Below are 22693 nucleotides of genomic sequence, written 5' to 3'. Positions count from 1 at the left end.
TATATTTCTCTGCTTAGGTCTTCTTTAATTTCTCTCAATAATGAACAGTTTTTGGGGGCACTTGGGTGCCTCAGTCAGTTAAGCACCCCACTTTGGCTCAGGTCATGATCTCATAGTTCATGAGTTCGAGCCCCAGGGCTGGCTCTGTGCTGACAACTTGGAGCTTGGAGCCTGCTTCAGATTCTGTGTGTGTCTCTTTCTGCTCCTCCCCCAATCGTTTTCTCTCTTTCAAAATTAAACATTAAAAACATTAAAATAACTTACAGTTTGCAATATATAGGTTTTCTCCCATCTTTTATCAGCTTTATGTGAAATATTTTATATAAATATGTTAAGTATTTCATATTTTTGATGCTATTGTAGATGGTATTATGTTTAATTTTTAATTGATTGTGGCTAGTGTGTGTAGGTGAGTTTGCGTGTGTATACACACAGTTGACTCTTGTATATTGATCTTTTATCTTGAAACTCTGCTAAACTCATTTATTTTACTGGCTTCTCTCTAGATTCCATACAATAATACATGTTCAATGTCATGCATGAATAAATACAGTTTTAGTTCTTTCCAATCTTGATGCCTATTACTGCTTTTTTTTTTTTTTCTGTCTCTATTGCACTGGGTAGAATTTACAGAGAATGCTATATAGAAGTGGCGAAGGTACATATTCTTTCCTTGTTCTAGTGGGGAAAGCATTTTTGTTTTATTATTAAGTATGATGTTAGCTGTAGGTTTTTCAGACAGCCTTTACCAGGGTGACAGAATTCAGCTGAATTCCTTCTGAGGGTTTTCATAAGGAAAGAATGTTTGGATTTTTATCAAATGTTTTTCCTATGTCTATTGAGATCTTTATTAGTGTGCTAAGGTGAAAAAATAGTTTTTTGAAGTTAAACCAATCTTGCAAACAAAACTTGGTCATGATACATTACCTGCTTTGAAATATAGTTGCATTCAACATGCTATAACTTTGTATAGAACACTTTGCATGTATGTTCATAAAGAAAGTCTCTGGCCTTTTAGAAGACGTTGGGTAATATACCATCCATTTCAATTTTACGAAAGAGTTTGTGTAGAATTGGTATTTCTTCCTTACTGTTAGTTGATTTTACCAGTGAAGCGATGTAGGCCTGAAATTTTCTTTTTTGGACAAGTTTGTAACTGTCTATTTAAATTTCTTTAATGCATTTAGGGCCGTTCAGGTTATTTATTTCTTCATGAATAAACTTTGGTAGTATGTCTTGCAGGGAATTTTTCCATTTCATTTAAGTTGTGGAATTTATTGGCATAAAATTGTTAACCATATCTCCTTTTTATCCTCGTAATATTGGTAAAATCAGTAATGATATAACTTCTTTTTCTTAGTATGGCTAGTGGTTTATCTATTTTGTGGTTTATCACTTCTCAAAGTGAAACATACTTCTGTGTGGTTTTAGTGGTTTATCACTTCTCAAAGAGCTAGCTTTTCCTTTTATCAATTTTCCAAGGTGTTTATCTCCAAGTTTTCTATCTCCTTGATTTCTGCTCTGATAACTTGGTTTTTTTTTTCATACTTGGAATTTAGTGAGCCTTTTTTGTCTGTTTCTGGTTGGAAATTTGTTGTCATTGCTTTGAAACCTTTGCTATTTTCTAATAAAGGTGTACAGGGCTATAATTTTCCCCTACGTAGTGCTTCAGTGATTTAGTGACATCATATGCATTCTGATCTCTTAAGTTTTTATTTCTCTTCATTCCAAAATATACTCTAATTTCCCTGATGGGTTCTTCTTTGATGCTGTAATTTTTATATCAATTATTGAGACAGGGGTATTAATACCTCACTATAATTTTATAAATGTCTGTTTCTCCTTGCTATTTTATCAGTTTTTGGTTTATGTATTTAAGCTGTTTTTAGGTACATGAATGTTTAGGATTATTCTGTACTCTTGATGAGTTGACCTTTTTATTATTCTGAAATAACCTCTTTATTGCTGGTAATAATCTTTGCTCTGTCATTTGCTTTGTCTGATTATAATGTAGCCACATGAACTTTCTTTTTGTTTAGCCTCTCAATCTATTTGTATGTTTATAAGTGCATTTTTTAAAGTTTTATTTATTTTGAGATAGAGCTCAGGGGGAAAGGCAGAGAGAGAGAGAGAGGAAGGGAGAGAATCCCAAACAGGCTCTGTACTGCCAGAGCAGAGCCCAATGCAGGGCTTGAACTCACAAACCATGAGATCATGACCTAAGTGGAAATCAAAAGCTGGAGGCTTCAGCAAATGAACCACCCATGCACCCCTGAAGTGCATTTCTTACAGACAGAATATATTTGGCCATTGTTTTTGTTTGCTGTTTCATTTTCTTACTCAATTTGACAGTCTCTGCCTTTTATTAGAGTGTTTTTTTTTTTATCCATTCAGCCAATTGTCTTTTTACTAGAGAAGTTGGTACATTTACATTTGAAGTAATTATTGATAGGTGTGTGCTTATTTCCATTTTGATAATTATTTTCTGGTTTTCTGTAGTTCTACTCTGTTGGTTTCTTCTCTTGCTCTCTTCCTTTGTGGTTTGATGACTTTCTTGGTGGTATGCTTATTTTCCTTTCTCTTTCTCTTTCATATATTTAGTATACATTTTTGTTTTGTGGTTGGTTACTATGAGATTACATATAGCAACTCAGATCTCTAAGAGTCTATTTTAAGCAGACAACTTAAGGTTGATCCCATTGTGAAGCTTAACATGATTACTCATCCCCATGTTTTACATTTTCATACCACATTTTGTATCTTTAAATCTTGTGTGCCCTTTAACTGTTATAATCACACTTATTTATTTTTTTTTACCATTTTTGTCTTTTAATCTTCATACTTTATAAGTGACTAAACTATTATGTTTACTATATGTTAACCTTTCCAGTGAACTTTATTCTTTCATATTTTTAAAATACTAATTAGTGCTCTTTATTTTCAGCTTAAAGAAGTTCTTTTAACATAACTTCAAGGGCCAGGTAAGTGGTGATGAACTCCTTTAGCTTTGTTGGTCTGGAAAACTCCCTTTCTCCTTTTTTTTTTTTTTTTTTTTCCCATTCACACCTAGACATTTACTGTTGATTTTAAATATGCAGTACATACCCAAATGTCCTCAATTATCCCCAAAATGATTTATTTTTTTCATAAGTGGCTCTTTAATCCCCATCACCTATTTTGCCTATCTATCCACCTCCTCTCTGACAACTGTCAGTTCTCTATGGTTAAGAGTCTGTTTCTAGGTTTGGTGCTTTCTCTCTCTTTCTTTTTTTCCTCCTTTGCTCATTTGTTTCTTATTCCACATAAGAGTGAGATCATATGGTACTTGTCTTTCTCTGACTGGTTTATTTTGCATTAGCACTGTCTTTCTCTGACTAGCTCCATGCGCACTGTTGCAAGTGGCAAGATTTCATTTTTTATGGCTAATATTCTATTGTATGTGTGTGTGTGTGTATGTATACACACACACGTACACACACCACTTTGACCATTCACCTATTGATGGACACTTGGGCTGCTTCCACAATTTATTCTGACAGGTGTGAGGTGATAGCTCATTGCAGTTTTGATTTGCCTTGTAAGTGATGTTGAGCATCTTTTGATGTGTCTGTGGGTCATCTGTATGTCTTCTTGGAGAAGTGTTTGTTCATACCTTTTGCACATTTTTTGACTGGGTTATTTTTTGGGTGTTGAGTTGTATAAGTTTTATATTTTGAGTACTAACCATTAATGGAATTTGTCTGTTGCAAAATATCTTCTCCCATTCAGTAGGTTGTCTTTTAGTTTTGTTGATTGTTTCCTTCACTGTGCAGAAGCTTTATATTTTGATGTAGTCCTAATGGTTTATCTTTGGTCTCCTAAGGCAAGAGAAACAAAAGCAATCTAGAAAAATGTTATTATGGCTGATGTCATAAGAGAAATTACTACTTATAGTCTTTTCTAGGACTTAATTATGGTTTCAGGTATCACATTTTGGTTTTTAATCCATTTCGAGTTTATTTTTGTGTATAATGAGAAAGTTGTCTAGTTTTATTCTTTTGCATGTAATTTTCCAATTTTCCAAATGTTATTTGCTGAAGAGAATTTTTTTCCCATTGGATATTCATTCCTTCTTTGTCAAAGAATAATTGACATAATTGTGGGTTTATTTCTAGTTTTTCTATTGTATTCTGTTGATCTGAGTGTCTATGTTTATATGCCAGTACATCACTGTTTGGATTACTACAGCTTTCGACTATAACCTGAAGCTGGAATTGTGATACTTCCAGTTTTATTTTTATTTTTCAAGACTGCGTTAGCTATTCAGGTCTTTTGTGGTTCTGTACAATTTTAGGGGTCTTTGTTCTAGTTCCATGAAAAAATGCTGTTGGTATTTTGACAGGGATTACGTTAAATGTGTAGATTGCTCTTGGTAGTATAGATGTTTAAACAATATTTGCTCTCCCAACGTATGTGTCGTCTCCAATTTTTTTCATCACTGTTGTAATAGTTTCTCCACTTCTGAATGGTAACTTTGCCAGGTAAAGTCCTTGGGTGGCAATATTTTTTCTTTCAGTCCCATGAATATAAAATGCTACACCCATCTGGCCTGCAAAGTTCCTGCTGGAAAATCTGCTTATAGACTTGACTTAAGGGAGTTCATTTGTATGTAGTAAGTTGTTTTTCTCTTGTTGCTTTTAATATTATCTCCTTTTTTCATTCTTTTTCTTTATGCTGCTCTGAATGTGTGAGTTCCACTGCCTTGTCTTCAAGTTGATTGATGCTTCTGCTACTTCTAGTCTCATGTTGAATGCCTGTGGTGTATTTTTTAATTCAGTATTTATATTCTAAAGCTCTGTGACTTCTACTTGGTACCTTCTAATATTTTCCGTCTCTTTGTTGAAATTCTCACTGTGTTAATTCATTCTTCTCCCCAGTTTGGTGAGCATCTTCATGACCATTACTTTACCTGACAATGAATCCAAATTACTTATCTCCATTTCATTAATTTTTTCCTCCTGTACTTGTAACTTGTTTTTTTCCATTTGGAATGTATTCCTCTCTTTCTTCATTTTACTTGACTCTGTTGGTTTCTATATAGCAGATGACACGATAGCCTCTTGAAGCCAGTCTTGAAGGGGTGGTCTTGTTAGGAGATGAAACTTGTTATTCAACCCTGCCTCAGATCTTGGTTGTCTTTCAAACCTTTATGCTTGTCCAAGCAGCCTATTACATTTTTAATAGCTCCCAGTAGTTGAGGATGTGTTAAGACCTGTCAGTGTCTTGGTGGGGGATGATCTCAGCACCTAGATTCAGGCTGACTAGAAGCCAGACCTTCAGGCATCAGGTTTTAAAAATATGCAAATATATACAGTCCTGTGGGACCATAAATGTAAGCCCCCTCTGGCCTTGAGAACCAGGCAATCTGGAGGCATCCCCTGGGTGGCAAAGAGATCAGGGCTCCAGATGAGTGTGTAACGTCTTTTCTGGGTGACAGTAGTGAGGTGGAGCAAGGCAGAGGGGGAATACAAGATGGCATCCTCAGCCTATGTTTCTTGAGAGCAGGTCTGTTTGACATTAAATGTGTGCCAAACCTGAAACAGGTCTCCAGGCTAAAGCCCCAGAAGAAGCAAAGAGGTCTCCTTCACAGAAATATTGGGGAATGTGCTTCAGTCTGCTGTCTGTGCAGTGCTCTCGGGGTGGGAGCCTGCTAACCTGCCAAGAACAATCTCTCCAACTGCCAGGGTCTCATGGGACCCAAGAATGCAAGTCCTCTACCCCCATCCCAGAGCCAGGTGATCAAGGGTGTTCCCCAGGAGGCAGCTGCAAAAACTGGCACAATAGATGTGTGTATAGCTCCCCTCCAGGAGACCATGGCACTTAGCACAGCAGAGACTGAGCTCAAAGACAGTGCCCACCCTCAGAAATCTCTGGAAAGGATTATAGTCAGCCCCATCTTGTGTTTAAATAGAAGTCTGCCACTCAGGCTGCAGTCGTGGTGATTAGCTAATAATCTTCCTTCACAGTAAGACTGAGCTCCTGGGTCTGATGCCTCTTGCTGTACCCTAGGGGTGACAGCTGTTTAGGAACTTTCCTCATTGATAACAGTTCTGTGGGACCCATGAATGTTAAGTTTCACTGGCCACCAGAGCCAGGTGATACAGAGATTTACTCTGACAGTAGTCACAAAAACTGAGGTGCCAGACAGGGAGTATGAGCTCCTTTCTGGGTGATATGGACTATACTATTACATTGCCATGGTACAAGGAACACATGATCCCTTAGCCTACAGAGCCAAGAGGAGATCAAGAGGGCAGAGTATGATAGTATCTATCTCTAGAAGTTACATTTGGTATTTAAAGTATGTTCTGTGTCTCTAAACTTTTTGTACATATAGGATACAGTCATACTGAGCCTATTTTAATGTCCTTGTTTCCTAATTTTAACATCTCTGTCAGTTCAGGGTTGGTCTCTGTTGATTTATCTCCTCGCCATGGGTCCTATGGCTGCCTATTTCTTTATTGGATGTCCAACATGGTGGATTTTTACCTTTCTGGGTGCTGGATGGCATTGTACTGCTATAAATATTCTTGAGCTTTGTTCTGGGATGCAGTTAAATTACCTGGAAACACTTTGATCCTTTGGGGTCTTCTATGATTTGTTAGGTGGGACTAGACCATTATTCAGTCTAAAGCTAATTATTTCCTGGTACTCAGGCAAGACTCTTGTTTGTACTCTACCCAATGCACTGTGATTTTTTAGGTTTCCAGTGTGGCTGATGGAAACAGGTACTATTTCCACCCTATGTGAGTGCCAGGCACTAAAACCTCTACCCTTTTCGAGTGGTACTTAACGTCTCTTGTAGTTTTCTCATTCATGTCACATACTGATCAGTACTCAGCTGAGAACTCAAGGAGGACTCTTGGCCCTCCAGGTCTCTGGAGTTTTCCCTCTGTGCAGCTCTCATATAATTGGTACTCTTTCCTATGAACCCTAGCTGCCTTATTCTCCCCAGGACTCTCAGCTCTGTCTCCACAACTCAGGGAAACATTTGGGCCCTGCTTGGGATTCCTTCTCTGGGTCATGTCCTAGAAACTCTAAAGGCCAAATGATGGTACAATAGTAGGGCTCAAATCATTTATTGTTGTCTCTCACTGATCATTGTCCTTTATTACCTGATATCAAATGACTTGTAAATTATTGTGTGTATTTTGTCCACTTTGTGTTGTTTGAGGTAGGTTACTCCATCTTGACTGGAAGTAAAAGGCCCTTCATCTTAAAATTAGTTATAGCATTCTGGACCTGTGGAAGCCTGATGCTACTACTGAACTTCTGTATAGTTAGTTCTTTTGCCTACCCCAGTGACTTTATAGATAGGGCTATAAACTTTCAACTGTAAACAAATTTAGTATTTAAGCCCAAGGTTTAGAGCAAATGGGTCCCTAAAGGACATCTCTAATGTGTGTCTTGAGGAAAGAAGAAAATCCATGTACAAAGCCCAATATATTTTAACAGTATAGCTCCTGAAGGCACAGGAATTCTCTGCAGTGATAAGCTAAGAACAGCTGTTTTACCATAAAGCAAACATTTGTCCACCTTTCAGAAGTAGAGATAATGGTAAGTTTTATTAGCATTTCTTCATTAAAAATTCAAGAAAAAAATCAAATGAAAGTTGAATCTCCATGCAGGAACTTTTCAATAATAATGGCAACCATCTAGCACTCACTTAGGTAACAGGCACTGTGCTAGGTGTTTTAAATACTTCTTCTCAAGTACATATTACAATGGTGCTATGAAATGTGCTCCATCACTAACTCCACCATACAGATGAGGAAACAGGCTCAGAGATGGAACCCCAGGTTGAACATAAGATTCCATTATTTTGTTCAAGAAGAATTTATGAGTACTTCATGTACTAGGCATTCCTAGGTGCTAGGCATATAGCAGACTGAAAACCAATCCCTAACCCAGTTTACACTGTAACACATACTCTCTTTAAAACATTAAAAATGCAATTTGTGGGGCACGTGGGTGGCTCAGTTGGTTAAGCTTCCGAGTTTGGCTCAGGGCATGATCTTATGGTCTGTGAGTTTGAGCCCCAGGTCGGGCGCTGTGTTGACAGCTCAGAGCTTGGAGCCTATTTCAGATTCTGTGTGTCTCTCTCTGCCCCTCCCTAGCTCTGTCAAAAATAAACATTAAGACTTTTTTTTTAAATTCAATTTGTCAATTTTTGGTGTGTAATGCTTTATCTAAAGTAAAATGGCAAACAACTTATGTCATGAAGAAAAAAATCTATTTTAAAAGTAGAGAAAACAATTTAACTAGTTTCATCTATGTACAAATAGCTGCGATGTAATAAAGTTTTGATGGTCTCCAAAGTCCTTGCTCTGGACATTATTCCATAATGGCTCCATACCACAGTACACTTCAAAAAAGGATAAATACAAAAAGCCCAAACCTTATAGCTACCTGGAAATCTTTGCAATTTATTAGTCTCTTGATTACAAAAACAGACAACCAGGAAACAAAATAAAAGCCAGTATTATTTTAACCAGTACCATATTTGTCAACTAAATGCTCAAAAATTTTCATGGAATACGAATTTGCTTTTGACTAAAAATTTATCAACTTGTGCATAGGAAACATACTTGCTATTTCACTAAAGACATTGCTTTTTCCTTGGTAAGTATATGCGTAAGATCTTCAAGTCTCAAAACAAAATAGAACTATGCATACCTCTACAGCAGGTACAATATCTATGCCAACAGTTAGAAATTCTTCAAACTTCAGAAATGGGTTAAAGCAGCTGCCAACATCAAGTAATCTGATCTTTCCTGAGGTCTGTAGCAACCTAAAAATAGATTATTTTCAGTTTGCCTTTTATAGGATAAAACCAAATATAAGAAAAAAATTCAAACATTTGAGAAAAAGATAAGGTAAATCATTGACTAAGTTTTTGGTCTCAAGATCCTTTTACACATTTAAACATAACTGAGGACCTACAGACCTTTCGTACATGTGGGATGTAGGTACCAATAATACCATATGAAAACTGAATAGTGAAAAAACAGTTCATTTATTTAACATAAGCAATAGGATTTTGAAAATGTATATTATACTCCTTAAATGAAAAATCTAGATTAGAAACATAATAAAAAATGAAGAGATGTTTCACATTTTTTCAAGTCTCTTTAATGCCTGGCATAATAGAAGACAGATGAATTCTCATATGGGCTTTTGTGTTCAGGCTGTTGTAACATCACACACCCTATAGTTTGGAAAACCCTACTTTATACTCATGAGAGAAAGAATAAATAAAGTTAGTATTATTGTAAAAATAATTTTTCACCCACAGAAATCCTCAAGTGTCTAAAATCCCGAGACCACTCTTTGAAAATTGTCCTTACAGATAAAGAATGCCTTCACAAATCAAATATCATTAGTCAATAATAATATCCTTGGACTTCAGTTTAATTTGTCTCTGTAAATTACAAGAGATCAAAGAGGAAATCACAAATCATATTTTTTGAAGGAAAAATTTTAATTGTGTGCTCATGCCCAAAAAATGGTAGAAAAAGAAGGTAAATGAAATCAGAAATAACTATGATACTCATTGCAGGCAACCAACTTTATAACAATCTATGTAGCAGCAATTAAGAATAAAGAAAACAGTGGATTTTTTATTGGACCCAAGCCCACACTTCTAGTGTTCAGACAGTAAAGCAACAATAAAATTAAGCGGGCCACAATATGCCATTTCCAGTGATAATACAATTTCCTTTACAAGATTTATGAGAACATACTGGAAAAATAAAATATAGGAGAATAATTGGGTAAAAATAGAATCTTGGTTTGAAATGTAAGGGTAGACAAAACCTGTACAGGTTCTCTTCCTGACATTTGGCTACCATTTTCCTTTGGATCCACTGGGAGACATTAAACTATTGACAGAAGGTTAAGCTGAAAAAGGTACTAGAAGTCAAAGTAACAAGGTCGACTTTTTTTTTTTCCAGAAAAGGAATGCAAGAACTAGGGATTACATTTTTTTACCAAGAGCTTCATGTCCTAACATTTTATAGAAATGACCATACTCACCATTTCACAGAGTACATGGCAGTGTATAGCAACATAAAAACAATATGAACTAATTAAAATATTTTTGTCAATAAATTTTAAAAACTCATGAAGAAGAGCTATAAGGGTCTAAGGTTATAATAGGAAGTTAACTGAAGAGGCCCTTCATTTTCTGTATCTGTAGAAAAACTCAATACTTCTGACAATGACCTCCAGATGAATGTTAGTTCTTGAAAGGAATAGCTAGCAACTCAACCAGTTAAAAGAGCTGCTCATAGGGCTCAAGAGGTAATTTCATGTACTACAGCCACTCAGGAAACAAATTAGTATGTAGTTTGGGTGATGCATAGAACACAAAAAATGTGTAAAGTTGAGAATTCAGTTTGGTAATACTTGAAATAGTGCAATACATTAGGTTTAAGGAAGTAAGGCCAGTAAACTCCTGTGGCACAGGTTCCAAGCTGCTAAACAGAGCAAAAGATCCAGTAGATAGTGGCCACAGAAATACCTGGTATTTAGCTGACGTTTGTTGCTAAATTGATAAAAACTTGAATACCCAAATCATAACAAGTTAGAATAAATGAAAATCTATAACAATAGTAACATTATATATACAGTATTAGATAACCCTAGCCTCAAGATTATAGGGACTAAGAACAAGAGTTCTGAAATCAGAGAGATTAAGATCAAAACCAGATTCTGCCCTTGACATGTGTAATATGGGGACACACTAATGGGGTACCCACACTAATGAGTTATTTCCAAGATTAAATGAGATCACACATTTGTAATACTTGACCAACATTTGCCACATGGCAAGTGCTCAAAAAGTGGTAAATATTGTTAGCTGTTAATGCCACAGATGGAATTTTTTGTGGCTCATCCACTAGTGATCTTCCTGAACATAGTAAAAGTAGAATTTTCCTCATATTAAATTATGTAATAGTTGGTTCTGGTAAACTGGATAGCAAAACATTTCTGATAGTCTCTTAAAAAGTGCTTCTTGTAAATTAAATTTTCTATCTGGATGGAGTATTCTAAATCATTCAAGTTAATTCAACATTATGATAACAACCACCAATAGCAGTACCATGGACTTATTAATTATCAGTACACTCTAAGTTCATTTCAAATTCTTTGGTTTAGCTCCTTAATTTTTTATTTGCATCAAGCATATTTACAGTTTAAATAATCACAAAGTCAACATCCAAGTAATTACCATCCAGGTCAAGAAATAAAATATTGCCTACACCCTGGAAGCATGACACTCCCTGATGACATCCCTCAGCCCTTCATGTAATGGTAGCCACTATGTTGATTTTCATGGTAATCATACTCTTCATTTTCTTTTACAGTCTTAACCTATGGCCACAGGCCTAAATAATATAGTTTTGTACTACACATTTGCTTATGTGACATTCTTCTTTCTTGCATAAATGTTTTTAAAAGTTTCATGCTTCATTGCTGGTTACATAAAGGAGGTCCATACTGTGACATGTGGTAATTAAAATGTTAGAGGTTAAAGACTGAGAAAAGAAGCAAGAGAGAAACAAAAAGTTATATATAATGGAAACCCCATAAGGCAATCCTTATATTCAAACAACTGAAAGGAAAAAACCTGCAATGAAGAATACTCTTTCCAGCATGATTATCATTCAAAATTGAAGGAGAAAGAAAGTCTCCCAAACAAAAGTTAAAGGAGTTTATCACCACTAAACTACCCTTATAAGAAATGTTAAAGGGAATACTTTAAATGGAAAAGAAGAGGCCATAAGAAGAAAATTATCAATAAAAATATGTAAAATACGGCAACATATATATAAAATGTGGTGGGGGGTAGTAAAAAGTTCTTTTAAAATGTGTTCTAACTTAAGTGAGTTCTTTTAAAATGTGTTCTAACTTAAGTGACCATTAACTTAAGACTGTTCAACACTTAGGATGCTTTATATGAACCTTACGGTAACCACAAACCCAAAATCTATGATAGTTACACAAAAAATAAAGGGAAAAAAATCAAGAATACTACAGAAAGTCTTCAGTCACAAAAAGACCAAGAGAAGAAGAAGGGAACAGAGAGAACTAGAAATACCAGGAAAAAATTAACTAAATGACAATAAGGAGACACCTATCAATAATAATTACTTTAAATGTAAATGGTCTAAATGCATCAACTGAAAGATAAAGGATGGTGGAATGGAGAAAAAACAAGATGTATCTATACGCTGCCCTCAGGAGACTCACTTTAGATTTACACACAGACTGAAAGTGAAAGGATAAGAAGAGAAATTCCATGCAAATGGAAGCAAGGTGGGGAGGGGGGGGAGGGGAAGGCCATGGTACCAATACTTGTATTAGACAAAGTAGACCTTAAAACAGAGACTAACAAAACACAAAGGTACTATCTAATGATAAAGGGGTCAATCCAACAACTGGATGTAGCAATTGTAATTATCTATGCTCTCAACATTGGAGGACCTAAAGACATAAAGCAAATATGAAGATATAAATGGAAAAACTGAGAATAATATAGTAACAATAGGACTTTAACACCCTACCTACACCAATGGATACATCAAACAGGCAGAAAATCAACAAAAAAAACCTCTTTGAGTAACACATGAGACCAAATGAACTTAACAGATAAACATAGACCACTTCATCTAAAAACAACAGAATAATCATTCTTTTCAAGTATACAGGAAACATTCTCCAGGACAGATCATGTGTTGGGCCATAATGCAAGACTCAATAAATTTAACATTGAAATCATATCATGCATCTTTTGTGACCACAAAGGTATGAAACTAGAAATCAATCACAAGAAAAAAACTGGAAAAAAAACCCAAGTGGAGATTAAACAACATGCTACTAAAACAGCCAATGAGTTGATAAAGAAATCAAAGGTATATGGAGCAAAATGAAAACAAGAATACAATGGTTCATAATCTGGATACAGGGAAAGCAGTTCTAAAAGGACATTTAGAGTGACACAGGTATACCACAAGAAACAATCTAACCTTTTACCTAAAGAAACTAGAAAAAGAACAAAGGCCAAGGTTAGTAAAAGGAAGGAAATAATAAAGATTGGAGCAGAAATAAATTAAAGAGACCCAACAAAAGAAAACCTCAATAAAACCAAGAGGTGATTCTTTGAAAAGATAAATGAAGTTGATTAACCTTCAGACAGACTTACCAGGAAAAAGAGGATTCAAATAAATCAGAAATGAAAGAGAAACAAAAGACAATATTAGGAAAATTTTATGTCAAAAACCGGACAACTTACAAAAAAAATGGATAAATTCCTAGAAATACACAATCTTCCAAAACTGAATCAGCAAGACATAGAAAATCTGAATACATTGATTGCTAGTAACAAAATTCAGTCAGCAATAAAAAAAAAAAAACCTCCCAATAAACAAAAGTCAAGGACTATGTGGATTCACAAGTGAAGTAAGTCTACCATTATTTGAAGAAAAATTAATATCTATTCCTCTTCAAGTAGTCCAAAAACCTGAGGAGGAAGAAAGATTCCCAAATTCATTCTACAAGGCCAGAATTACCAAAGACACTACAAAAACAGAAAACTATAGGCCAACATTCTTGATAAACAGCTGCAAATATCCTTAACAGAATATTAGCAAATCTTTGCATTCAACAATCCATTAAAAGGATCATTCACCATGATCAAGTGGGAAGTACTCCAGGGATGCAAGGATGCTCCAATGTCAGCAAATCAACATAATACAGAGCATCAACAAAAAGGATAAAAATCTTATCTCAATAGATGCAGAAAAAGCATCTGACAAAATTCAACATCTGTTAGTGATAAAAACTCTCAAAAAAGTCAGTTTAGAGGGAAAAACCTCAACATAATAAAGGTCATATATGAAAAACCCAGAGCTAACATCATATTCAATGGTAGAAAAAAATGAAAGCCTTTCCTCTAAGATCAAGAAGGAGACAAGGATGTCTACTCTCACCACTTTTATTCAACATAGTACTGGAAGTCCCAGCCACGGCAATCACACAGGGAAAAGAAATAAAAAGCATCCAAATTGGTAAGGAAGAAGCAAAACTCTCATTATTTGCAGATGACATGACAGTATAAATAAAAAACCCTGAATACTATATCAAAGAACTACTAGAATAAATGAATTCAGTAAAGTTTCAGGATACAAAATTAATACACAGAAATTGGTTATGTTTCTTACACTATTAATAAAAGAGCAGAAAAACTATCCCATTTACCATCACAACAAAAACTATAAAATACCTAGAAATAAACTTAACCAAGTAGGGGAAAGACCTGTCCTCTGAAAACTATAAAACAATGATGAAAGAAACTGAAGATAAAACAGATCAATGGAAAGATACTCCATAACCATGGAAGAATACTGCTAAAACATCCATACTACCCAAAGCAATCCCAAATTCAGTGCAACCCCTATCAAAATACTAAAAGCATTTTTCAAACTAGAACAAAAAATACTAAATTTGTATGGAACCACAAAAGACCCTGAATCACCAAAACAATCTTGAGAAGGAAGAAAAAGCTGAAGGTATCATAATCCCAGATTTCAAGATATACTACAAAGCTGTAGTAATCAAACAGTATGCTACTGGCACAAAATCAGACAATAGATCAATGTAAGAAAAAAGAGTTCAGAAATCAACTCAACCCGAGCTTAAATGGTCAATTAATCTACAACAAAGCAAAAAATATACAATGGAAAAAGACCATCTCATTAAGAAATGTTTGGAAAACTAGACAGCTACATGCAAAAGAATAGAACTGGACAACTTTCTGACACCATACACAAAAATAAACTCAAAATTAATTAAAGACTAAAATGTGAGACATGAAACCATAAAACTCTCCAAAGGAAACCTGGCCAGTAAACTCTTTAACATTGGTCCAAGCAATATTTTTGTAGATACATCTCCTCAAGCATACAACTCAACACCAAAAAACAAATAATCCAATTAAAAAACGGGCAGAGGATCTGAAGAGACATTTTTCCAAAGAAGACATACAGATGACCAAAAGACATCTGGAAGATGCTCAACATCACTAATTAGAGAAATGCAAATCAAAACCACAGTGAGCTATTATTAACACCTGTCAAAATGGCTAGAATCAAAAAAACAAGAAATAACAAGTGTTGGCAAGGATGTGGAGAAAAAAGGAACCCTTGTGCACTGCTGGTGGGAATGCAGACTGGTGTAGCCTTGTGGAAAACAGTAAGGAAATTCCTCAAAAAATTAAAAATAGAGCTACCATATGATCCAGTAGTTCCACTGCTGAGTATTTACCCAAATATGAAAATAATTTTTTGAAAAGAAAAATGCACCCCTATGTTTATTGCAGCATTATGTACAGTAGCCAAAATACGGAAGCAACCCGTTTCCCGTTTCCATTGGTAGATAAATGGATAAAGATGTGGCGTGTATACACACACACACACACACACACACACACACACACACACACACACACACAGAGGAATATTACTCAGCCATAAAAAAGATTGAAACCTTGCCATTTGTGACACTATGGAAGGACCCAGAGGGTATTAAGCTAAGTGAAGTAAGCCAGACAGAGAAGGATGAATTCCACATGATTTCACTTATATGTGGAATCTAAAAAGCAAATGAATAAACGAAAACAGAAATGGACCCATAAATACAGAGAGCAAACTGATGGTTGTCAGAGAAGGCAGGGGGAATGGGTAAAATGAGTGAAATGGCAGTGGGGATACAGAGGCTTCCAGTTATGGAATGAATAAGTCACAGGGATAAGAAGCTATAGCGTGGGGAATACAGTCAATGGTATTGTGATAGCATTGCATGGTGACAGATGGTAGGCATATTTGCGATCATAGCATAAGGTATAAAGTTGTCAAATCACTATGCTATACACCTGAAACTAAAGTAACACTGTGTGTCAGGTATATTTAAAAAAAAATGAATATACTCTAAAATTTCCAACATTTTAAAAGATTTATTTTATTTTTTTTATTTCACACAGAGAGAGAGAGCCCGAGAGTGGGGGAGGGGGCAGAGGGGAGAGGGAGAGAGACAGAGAGAGATAGAGACAGAGAGAGGGAGAGAGAGAATCTTTTTTTTTTTTTTTTAAGTTTATTCTCAAGTTAGTTAACATACAGTGTAGTCTTGGCTTCAGGAGTAGAATCCAGTGATTCATCACTTACATGTAACACCCAGGACTCATCCCAAAAAGTGTCCTCCTTAATGCTTATCACCCATTTTCCCCACCCCCCCATTCCCATCAACCCTCAGTTTATTCTTTGTATTTAACAGTCTCTTATTGCCTCCAGAGAGAGAGAAAGAGAGGGAGAGAGAGACAGAGGGAGAGAGACAGAGGGAGAGAGAGGGAGAGAAAGGGAGAATATCTTAAAGAGGCTCCACACTCAGTGCAGAGTCTGAGGCAGGGCTCAATCCCATGACCCTGGGATCATGATCCAAGCAGAAATCAAGTCAGACACTCAACCCACTGAGCCACCCAGGCACCCCTCAACATTTGTTTTTAAAGTTTATTTTGAGAGTGTGCAGGTATGCACGAGCAGGGGAGGGACAGAGAGAGAGAGGGAGAGAGAGAATCCCAAGCAGGCTCGGAAATGACACTCGGCTCAATCCCATAAACTGCGAGATCATGGGCTGAGCCACTCAGGCTCCCCTACTTAGTTTTTACTCTGAACTGTTTATTTTTCTTATATTACATATGAAGATTTTTGAGCAAAGGTATTTATTTTTGCTTCTGTCCAGCAACCAGGTGTACCACCAGTGTAGGGCCACTTTCAATTAAATAAATTTAGGGTCTGAAGATTTTTGGATTACCCTAGGGATGTAAATTTGGACTATGAGTATGCTTTGGAGGGATGTCCTGTAGTTTCAACTTGCTGGGGCCTGTCACACTCTGGGCGAATGGGGTAGATTTACTCTGGATCACCCTTAAACTGAGAAAGCAGCTATTTGGAGCTTTAACTGTATCACTGGAGCATGAAAACCAAAGTTTAAGTTTGCCAGTTTGGACAAACACTCTCAGGACAAAGGCAACGTTGAGCTCTGATAACTTCTGGGTTCCTGTCAGAATTAGCATTTTGGCTTTATCAGTTCTTTGACATTTTTAAGATTTACCCAACATGTAAAAAAAAAAAATGTTTCCAAGGTTGAGAGATTAATTACAATATCCAGGTAGCCATACTCTATAACTTTTAAAGTAGAATATACGAACAGATAAAATTAGTATAAGTGGTTGGCATAAAATCAGCTTGTGAGAGCCAACAGTTATAAAAGATACTTCAATGAACACAAGTAATATTTCATTATTATTAATGGATATGACAGTACTATAATATGTGAAACCATCAGGTGTGCTAAGGGCAAAAGTAGGCTCTGAATAATCTATTAAATGACTGAAGTTTCTTCACCAAAAAAGGCTAGACAGCCAACCTTAAGTGATCTTAACTGACAGACTTTACTTACTTATATGTTAGTATGTACAATACATATAATATGGGAACTTCAGAATCGATTGTTCCTTAAATAATTAAAATATATTAAATAAAAAAACTACACTATTGTGCTAGCTGTAATAACACAAGTTCTAAGAACTCCCTGGAAATGCATGCTTATTGTTACTAAATAATGTTTTCAAATAAATATTAACTTCTCTACAAAAAAATATTTATGAATTTAACATTATTTATGTTGAATTTCAGTGACTATTCAAATAATCCAATTATTGAATGAATATGAGTTTTGAAAGGAAGAATCTAACCTCACACAACCCTGTGTAGTTTCTTTCTCTAAGTCAGAGATTCTAAAATACTTTCTGGATCATAAATCCCTTTAGCAATCTGGTGAAGTATATGGATACCTTTTCAAAATAATGCTTTAAATAAATAAAATAAACTGAAATACAAAGGAATACAATAAAATTACACACTGAAACATGTTTATCAAAATACTTAAAAGACTGATATAGTAACATGTTTCTTAAGCAAAATTAAATAATGAGGATGTAGCAGTGAATCTAATAACTATGGTAACTTTAAAGTAATGAGAATCAACATTCTGAGGTATATATGGTAACTGTAACACCCAGATCTTTAATTTTTATGAGTGAAAATGTCATATGGGTTTAGCTGCCCATATTAATAGAAGAAAACTACTAAATTTTAATTATAAGTGACTGAAAATAAAGACGAATTTTTTTCTCCTTCAAGTCCAATTATCCTTCTGAATTCTACTTAGGGACTAAATAAACCCACCTAAGGGTTAAGTGTGAAATAAATTAAGCCTGGAAAGGTTCATTTCATTTATCAGATGACACACTGAAAGAAAATTATTTTGAAGGAGTGGAGTACTTCCTTTCTAGAAAATGCATGGTGATTATGAGCTAAATTTGTAACTCCCATCTAACAAGTATACAGGAATTCTCAGTAGGTTAACCTCGCCTACACTTCCACATTATTCCTTATTCATTTGATTTACCTCAATCATTCTTTCATATTTTAAAAACATTTTTGTAAGGCACTATCCTTTTTGGATTATGGGCATTCTAGAAATGTTCTGCAAACACAATAGTTAAAACACCAAAAACAGATAAATGACAGATTTGCAGTTTTCTCTTAAATCACTAATTAAAATTTTACCACAAGAGAAACAGACAATTCTTCCATGTTAATAGTATGTATAGCTACCCCTGTTCTAAGAATTACCCTTAATAAATTCTTATGGGATCACTAATCACATGGTCCAAAATAAATCAATCTTTTAAGCACTACTTTTACATCAGGTAATTTTTATTGATAAAGACTAAATACTGATATCCCTATTTCTGATACCACTATATCTGAAGCACCAATACTTCCAAATTCAACAACAAGCATTATTACTAGGTTGGCAAATTTTCATAGTATAAATTTATTTGGAGGAAAGCCCTTTTTATTTCCAAGTTAAGTGGTGGTTAATGTGGTGGTTAAATATCTAGAATTTGAAAAATTGGCCTAACCAAAGAAAGAATAAGTCACTTAACAAAAGAGATACTTAAACAGTATAACAAGATAAGATTTTATTTTATTTTTTTCTGTATTTACCAATGGAATTACTCTCCCTCACTGAAGCTGAAGGATCTGGAAATTCCAGTATCTTAGCATCCAAACTATACTTCAGGGTACCTTTTACACACAGAATATAAAAAATAAAACAGAACAATTTTGCCAGATGATTATGTTCTAATTTTTGATGTGAAAATATGGGGATTGTCAACCTAAAACCTCAAGTTTTAATATCAGACAGAATAAATTTTGGAATGCAATTTTAAAAAGTTTATATTAAACAGCCGTAATCATAAATACATTGTGAAGACCATTTAATATTAATTTAAAAATTTAAAATTACTTAAGAGATTGCAAAACTTTCACACACACACAAAAAGCCAAGGACCTTTGGTTTCATTTAAAAAACAGCTTTAAATGTTTACACATCTATAATATGACAAACTTTTAATAAACACCTATTGTACCAGTGTGCCTCTGGTTAAGAACATGAGATAACAAGTTGAGTAAGAGCCAAGGAATTCAGTGCAATGAAGAAGACACATGCAAATATATAGCAAAATATAATGCAACAACTGCATTCTAGAGGAGTGTACAAATGTTATAAAAGTAAAAGAACACTGGTGAAAAAGAAGGGGAAACCCTGCTGGGACCTGCAGGATCAACAGACTTTTCTCAGGAGAAAATGGGGAGAGAGTAGAGAATAAGTAAAAGGATGGATGACTGTCATCCTACTCAGAAAGTATGGCAAATACAAAGGTTTTTGTTTGTTTGTTTGTTTGTTTGTTTTGAGAGAGAGCGTGCACAAGCAGTGGAGGGGCAGAGAGAGAAGGGGGAACACAGAATCTGAAGCAGGCTCCAGACTCTGAGCGACCAGTGCAGAGTCTGACATGGAGCTTGAACCCACCAACTGTGAGATCATGACCTGAGCCAAAGGCAGACACTTGACTGAGCCACCCAGGCACCCCTGGTATGTTTCTAAGTAAGTACAGATTTTCCACAGAATCTCAAATTCAAAGTGCCTGTAGAAATGTCTTCTGATTTCATTGTATTTAGTTATCTTTTTAAGTCCACAGTGTTAACTTTTGTTTCTTATGCTTTTAACACTGTTTTAAAACTCACTTTGATTTTTAAAAATAAGCAAACAAAAAAAATAAGCCTCTTATCACGTTTCATAGAAAAAGATAAGAAATATCTGAAATGGCTCTTTCCTAGATTTATCCAAGACGTAAAAATTAAATACCACCTCCATGAATAAGCACATATATGTATATGGCAGTATTTTTCAAACTGATATATGTTTTAATATAGCAATCACTGTATTGTTTACCCAGACAGAGAAGTTACTAATAACAGCACATTCCATATTGTGTTGTATAAAAATTACATGAATTAACTACACATCATAGATGAAGACAAAGAGTAAAGAGGTAACAGTATCACTAGAGGAACAAATGGTAGACTAGAGGAAACACAAGAAGGAATCAGCAACTTGGAGAAAAGAGTCATGGAAAACAAGCTGAAAAGGACAGAGGAAAAAAATAATAAAAAAAGGAGAAAGACTCAGGGAACTAAGCAACACCATCAAACATAATAACATTTGCATTACAGGGATCCCAGAAGGAGAAAAAAAAGAGAAAAGGGGGCAGAAAATTTATTTGAAAAACTAGTAAATAAAAACTTCCTGAAACTGGTTAAAGGAAACAGAAATCCAGTCTAGGAGGCACAGAAAGCCCCCAATAAAATCAACTCAGGGAGGTGGTCCATATCAAGACACATGGTAATTAAAATGGGAGAAAGCAGTGATAAAGAGAGAATTTTAAAAGCAGCAAGAGAAAAAAAACAAAAAAAACAAAAAAAACCCAAACAGCTACATACATACAAGGGAAACCGCCTAAGGCTGTTAGCTCATTTTTCAGCAGAAACTTTGAAGGCCCGAAGGAGCAATGATATACTCAGAGTGCTGAAAGGAAAAAAAAACCTGCAGCCAACAATACTCTAATACTCTATCCAGCAAGACTTACATTCAGAATGGAAGGAGAGATGGAGTTTCCTAGACAGACAAATATTTAAGGAGTTCATGACCACTACACCAGCCCTACAAGTGTTAAAGAGGACTTTCTGAGTGGAAAGGAAACACTATAAGTAGAAGTAAGAAAAGTTAAGAAGCATGAAAGCAATACAAATCAGTATATTTTTAAAGTGTTTTTTCTTTTCTTTTTTAATAGTTTCATTTATTTTTGAGAGAGAGCACGAGTAGGGGAGGGGTAGAGAGGGAGACACAGAATCCAAGCAGGCTCCAGGCTCCAAGCTGTCAGCACAGAGCCCGACACAGGGGTCAAACTCGTGAACCGTGAGATGAAGACCTGAGCCAAAGTCAGATGCTTACTGACTGAGCCACAGGCACCCTTAAAGTGTTTTTTCCTTAAGTTTATTTATTGAGAGTGAGGGAACAAACACATGCAAGTGGGGAAGGGCAGAAAGAGAGAGAGACAGAATCCTAAGCAGGCTCTGCACTGACAGTGATGTGAGGCTCGAACTCATGAATCATGAGATCATGACCTGAGCAGAGATCAAGAGTCAGACTCTTAACTGACTAAGCCATCCAGGTGCCCCCCCCCCCATAAGTTATTATTATTTATAAAAATCAGTCAAGGAATTCACAAAGTAAAAGGATACAAAGTAGGGCACCATATACTTAAAACATATGTGTGAGGGGGTAAGGAAGGAATAGGTTCAAATTTAAGTGACCAACAACTTAATATAGACTACTGTATGCAGATATTATATATTAACGTAATGGTAAACACAAATCAAAAACAAGTAATAGACAAGGAAGGAATACAAGTATATCACTAAAGAAAAGCATAAAAAAACAGAAAAGAGCAAGAAGCAGAGAACTACAAAAACAATCATAAAATAGGTAACAAAATGGCAATAAGTACATACCTATCAATAATTACTCTGAATGTAAATGGACTAAATGCTCCAATCAAAAGACAGAGGGTGACAGAATGGATAAAAAAGCAAGACCAATCTATTACTGCCTATAAGAGACTCACTTCAGACCTTAAGACACATGTAGACCAAAGCAAAGGGATGGAAAAGACACATGTAGACCAAAGCAAAGGGATGGAAAAGCATTTATCATGCAAATGGAAGTGAAAGAAAGCCAGGGTAGCAATATCTATATTGGACAAAATAGACTTTAAAACACAGACTGTAACAAGAGATTACCAAAAAAAAAAAAAAAAAAAAAAGAAGAAGAAGAAAGAAGAAAGAAAAGACACTATATAACCAAAGGGAACGATCCAATAAGAAGACATAACAATTGTATATATTTACGCACCCAACATAAAAGCGCCCAAATAAATAAAAGCATCTAATAACAAATATAAAGAAAGTAATCAAAAGTAATACAATAATAGTAGGGTACTTTAACACCCCACTTACATCAATGGACAGATCATCCAAACAGAAAATCAACAAGGAAACACTGGCTTTGAATGATACATTGGACTAGAAGGATCTAACAGATATACTCAAAACATTCCATCCTA

The 22693-nt window shown here is 35.3% G+C and overlaps 1 protein-coding gene across 1 annotated transcript in view; it reads right to left on the bottom strand.

Annotated features, from left to right (window-relative positions):
* BMT2 (base methyltransferase of 25S rRNA 2 homolog) overlaps positions 1-22693 on the bottom strand; it is an 85351-nt gene that overhangs the window by 6227 nt on the left and 56431 nt on the right. The window contains exon 4 of the mRNA XM_027075307.2: positions 8716-8830. Coding sequence (XP_026931108.1) covers positions 8716-8830 — 115 coding nt within the window. The remainder of the gene's footprint in view (positions 1-8715; positions 8831-22693) is intronic.

Source organism: Acinonyx jubatus, chromosome A2 (assembly GCF_027475565.1).
Source record: "Acinonyx jubatus isolate Ajub_Pintada_27869175 chromosome A2, VMU_Ajub_asm_v1.0, whole genome shotgun sequence".
Classification (NCBI taxonomy): domain Eukaryota; kingdom Metazoa; phylum Chordata; class Mammalia; order Carnivora; family Felidae; genus Acinonyx; species Acinonyx jubatus.
The sequence above is the reverse complement of the archived record's forward strand: the minus strand, read 5'-3'. Positions and strand labels throughout refer to the sequence as shown.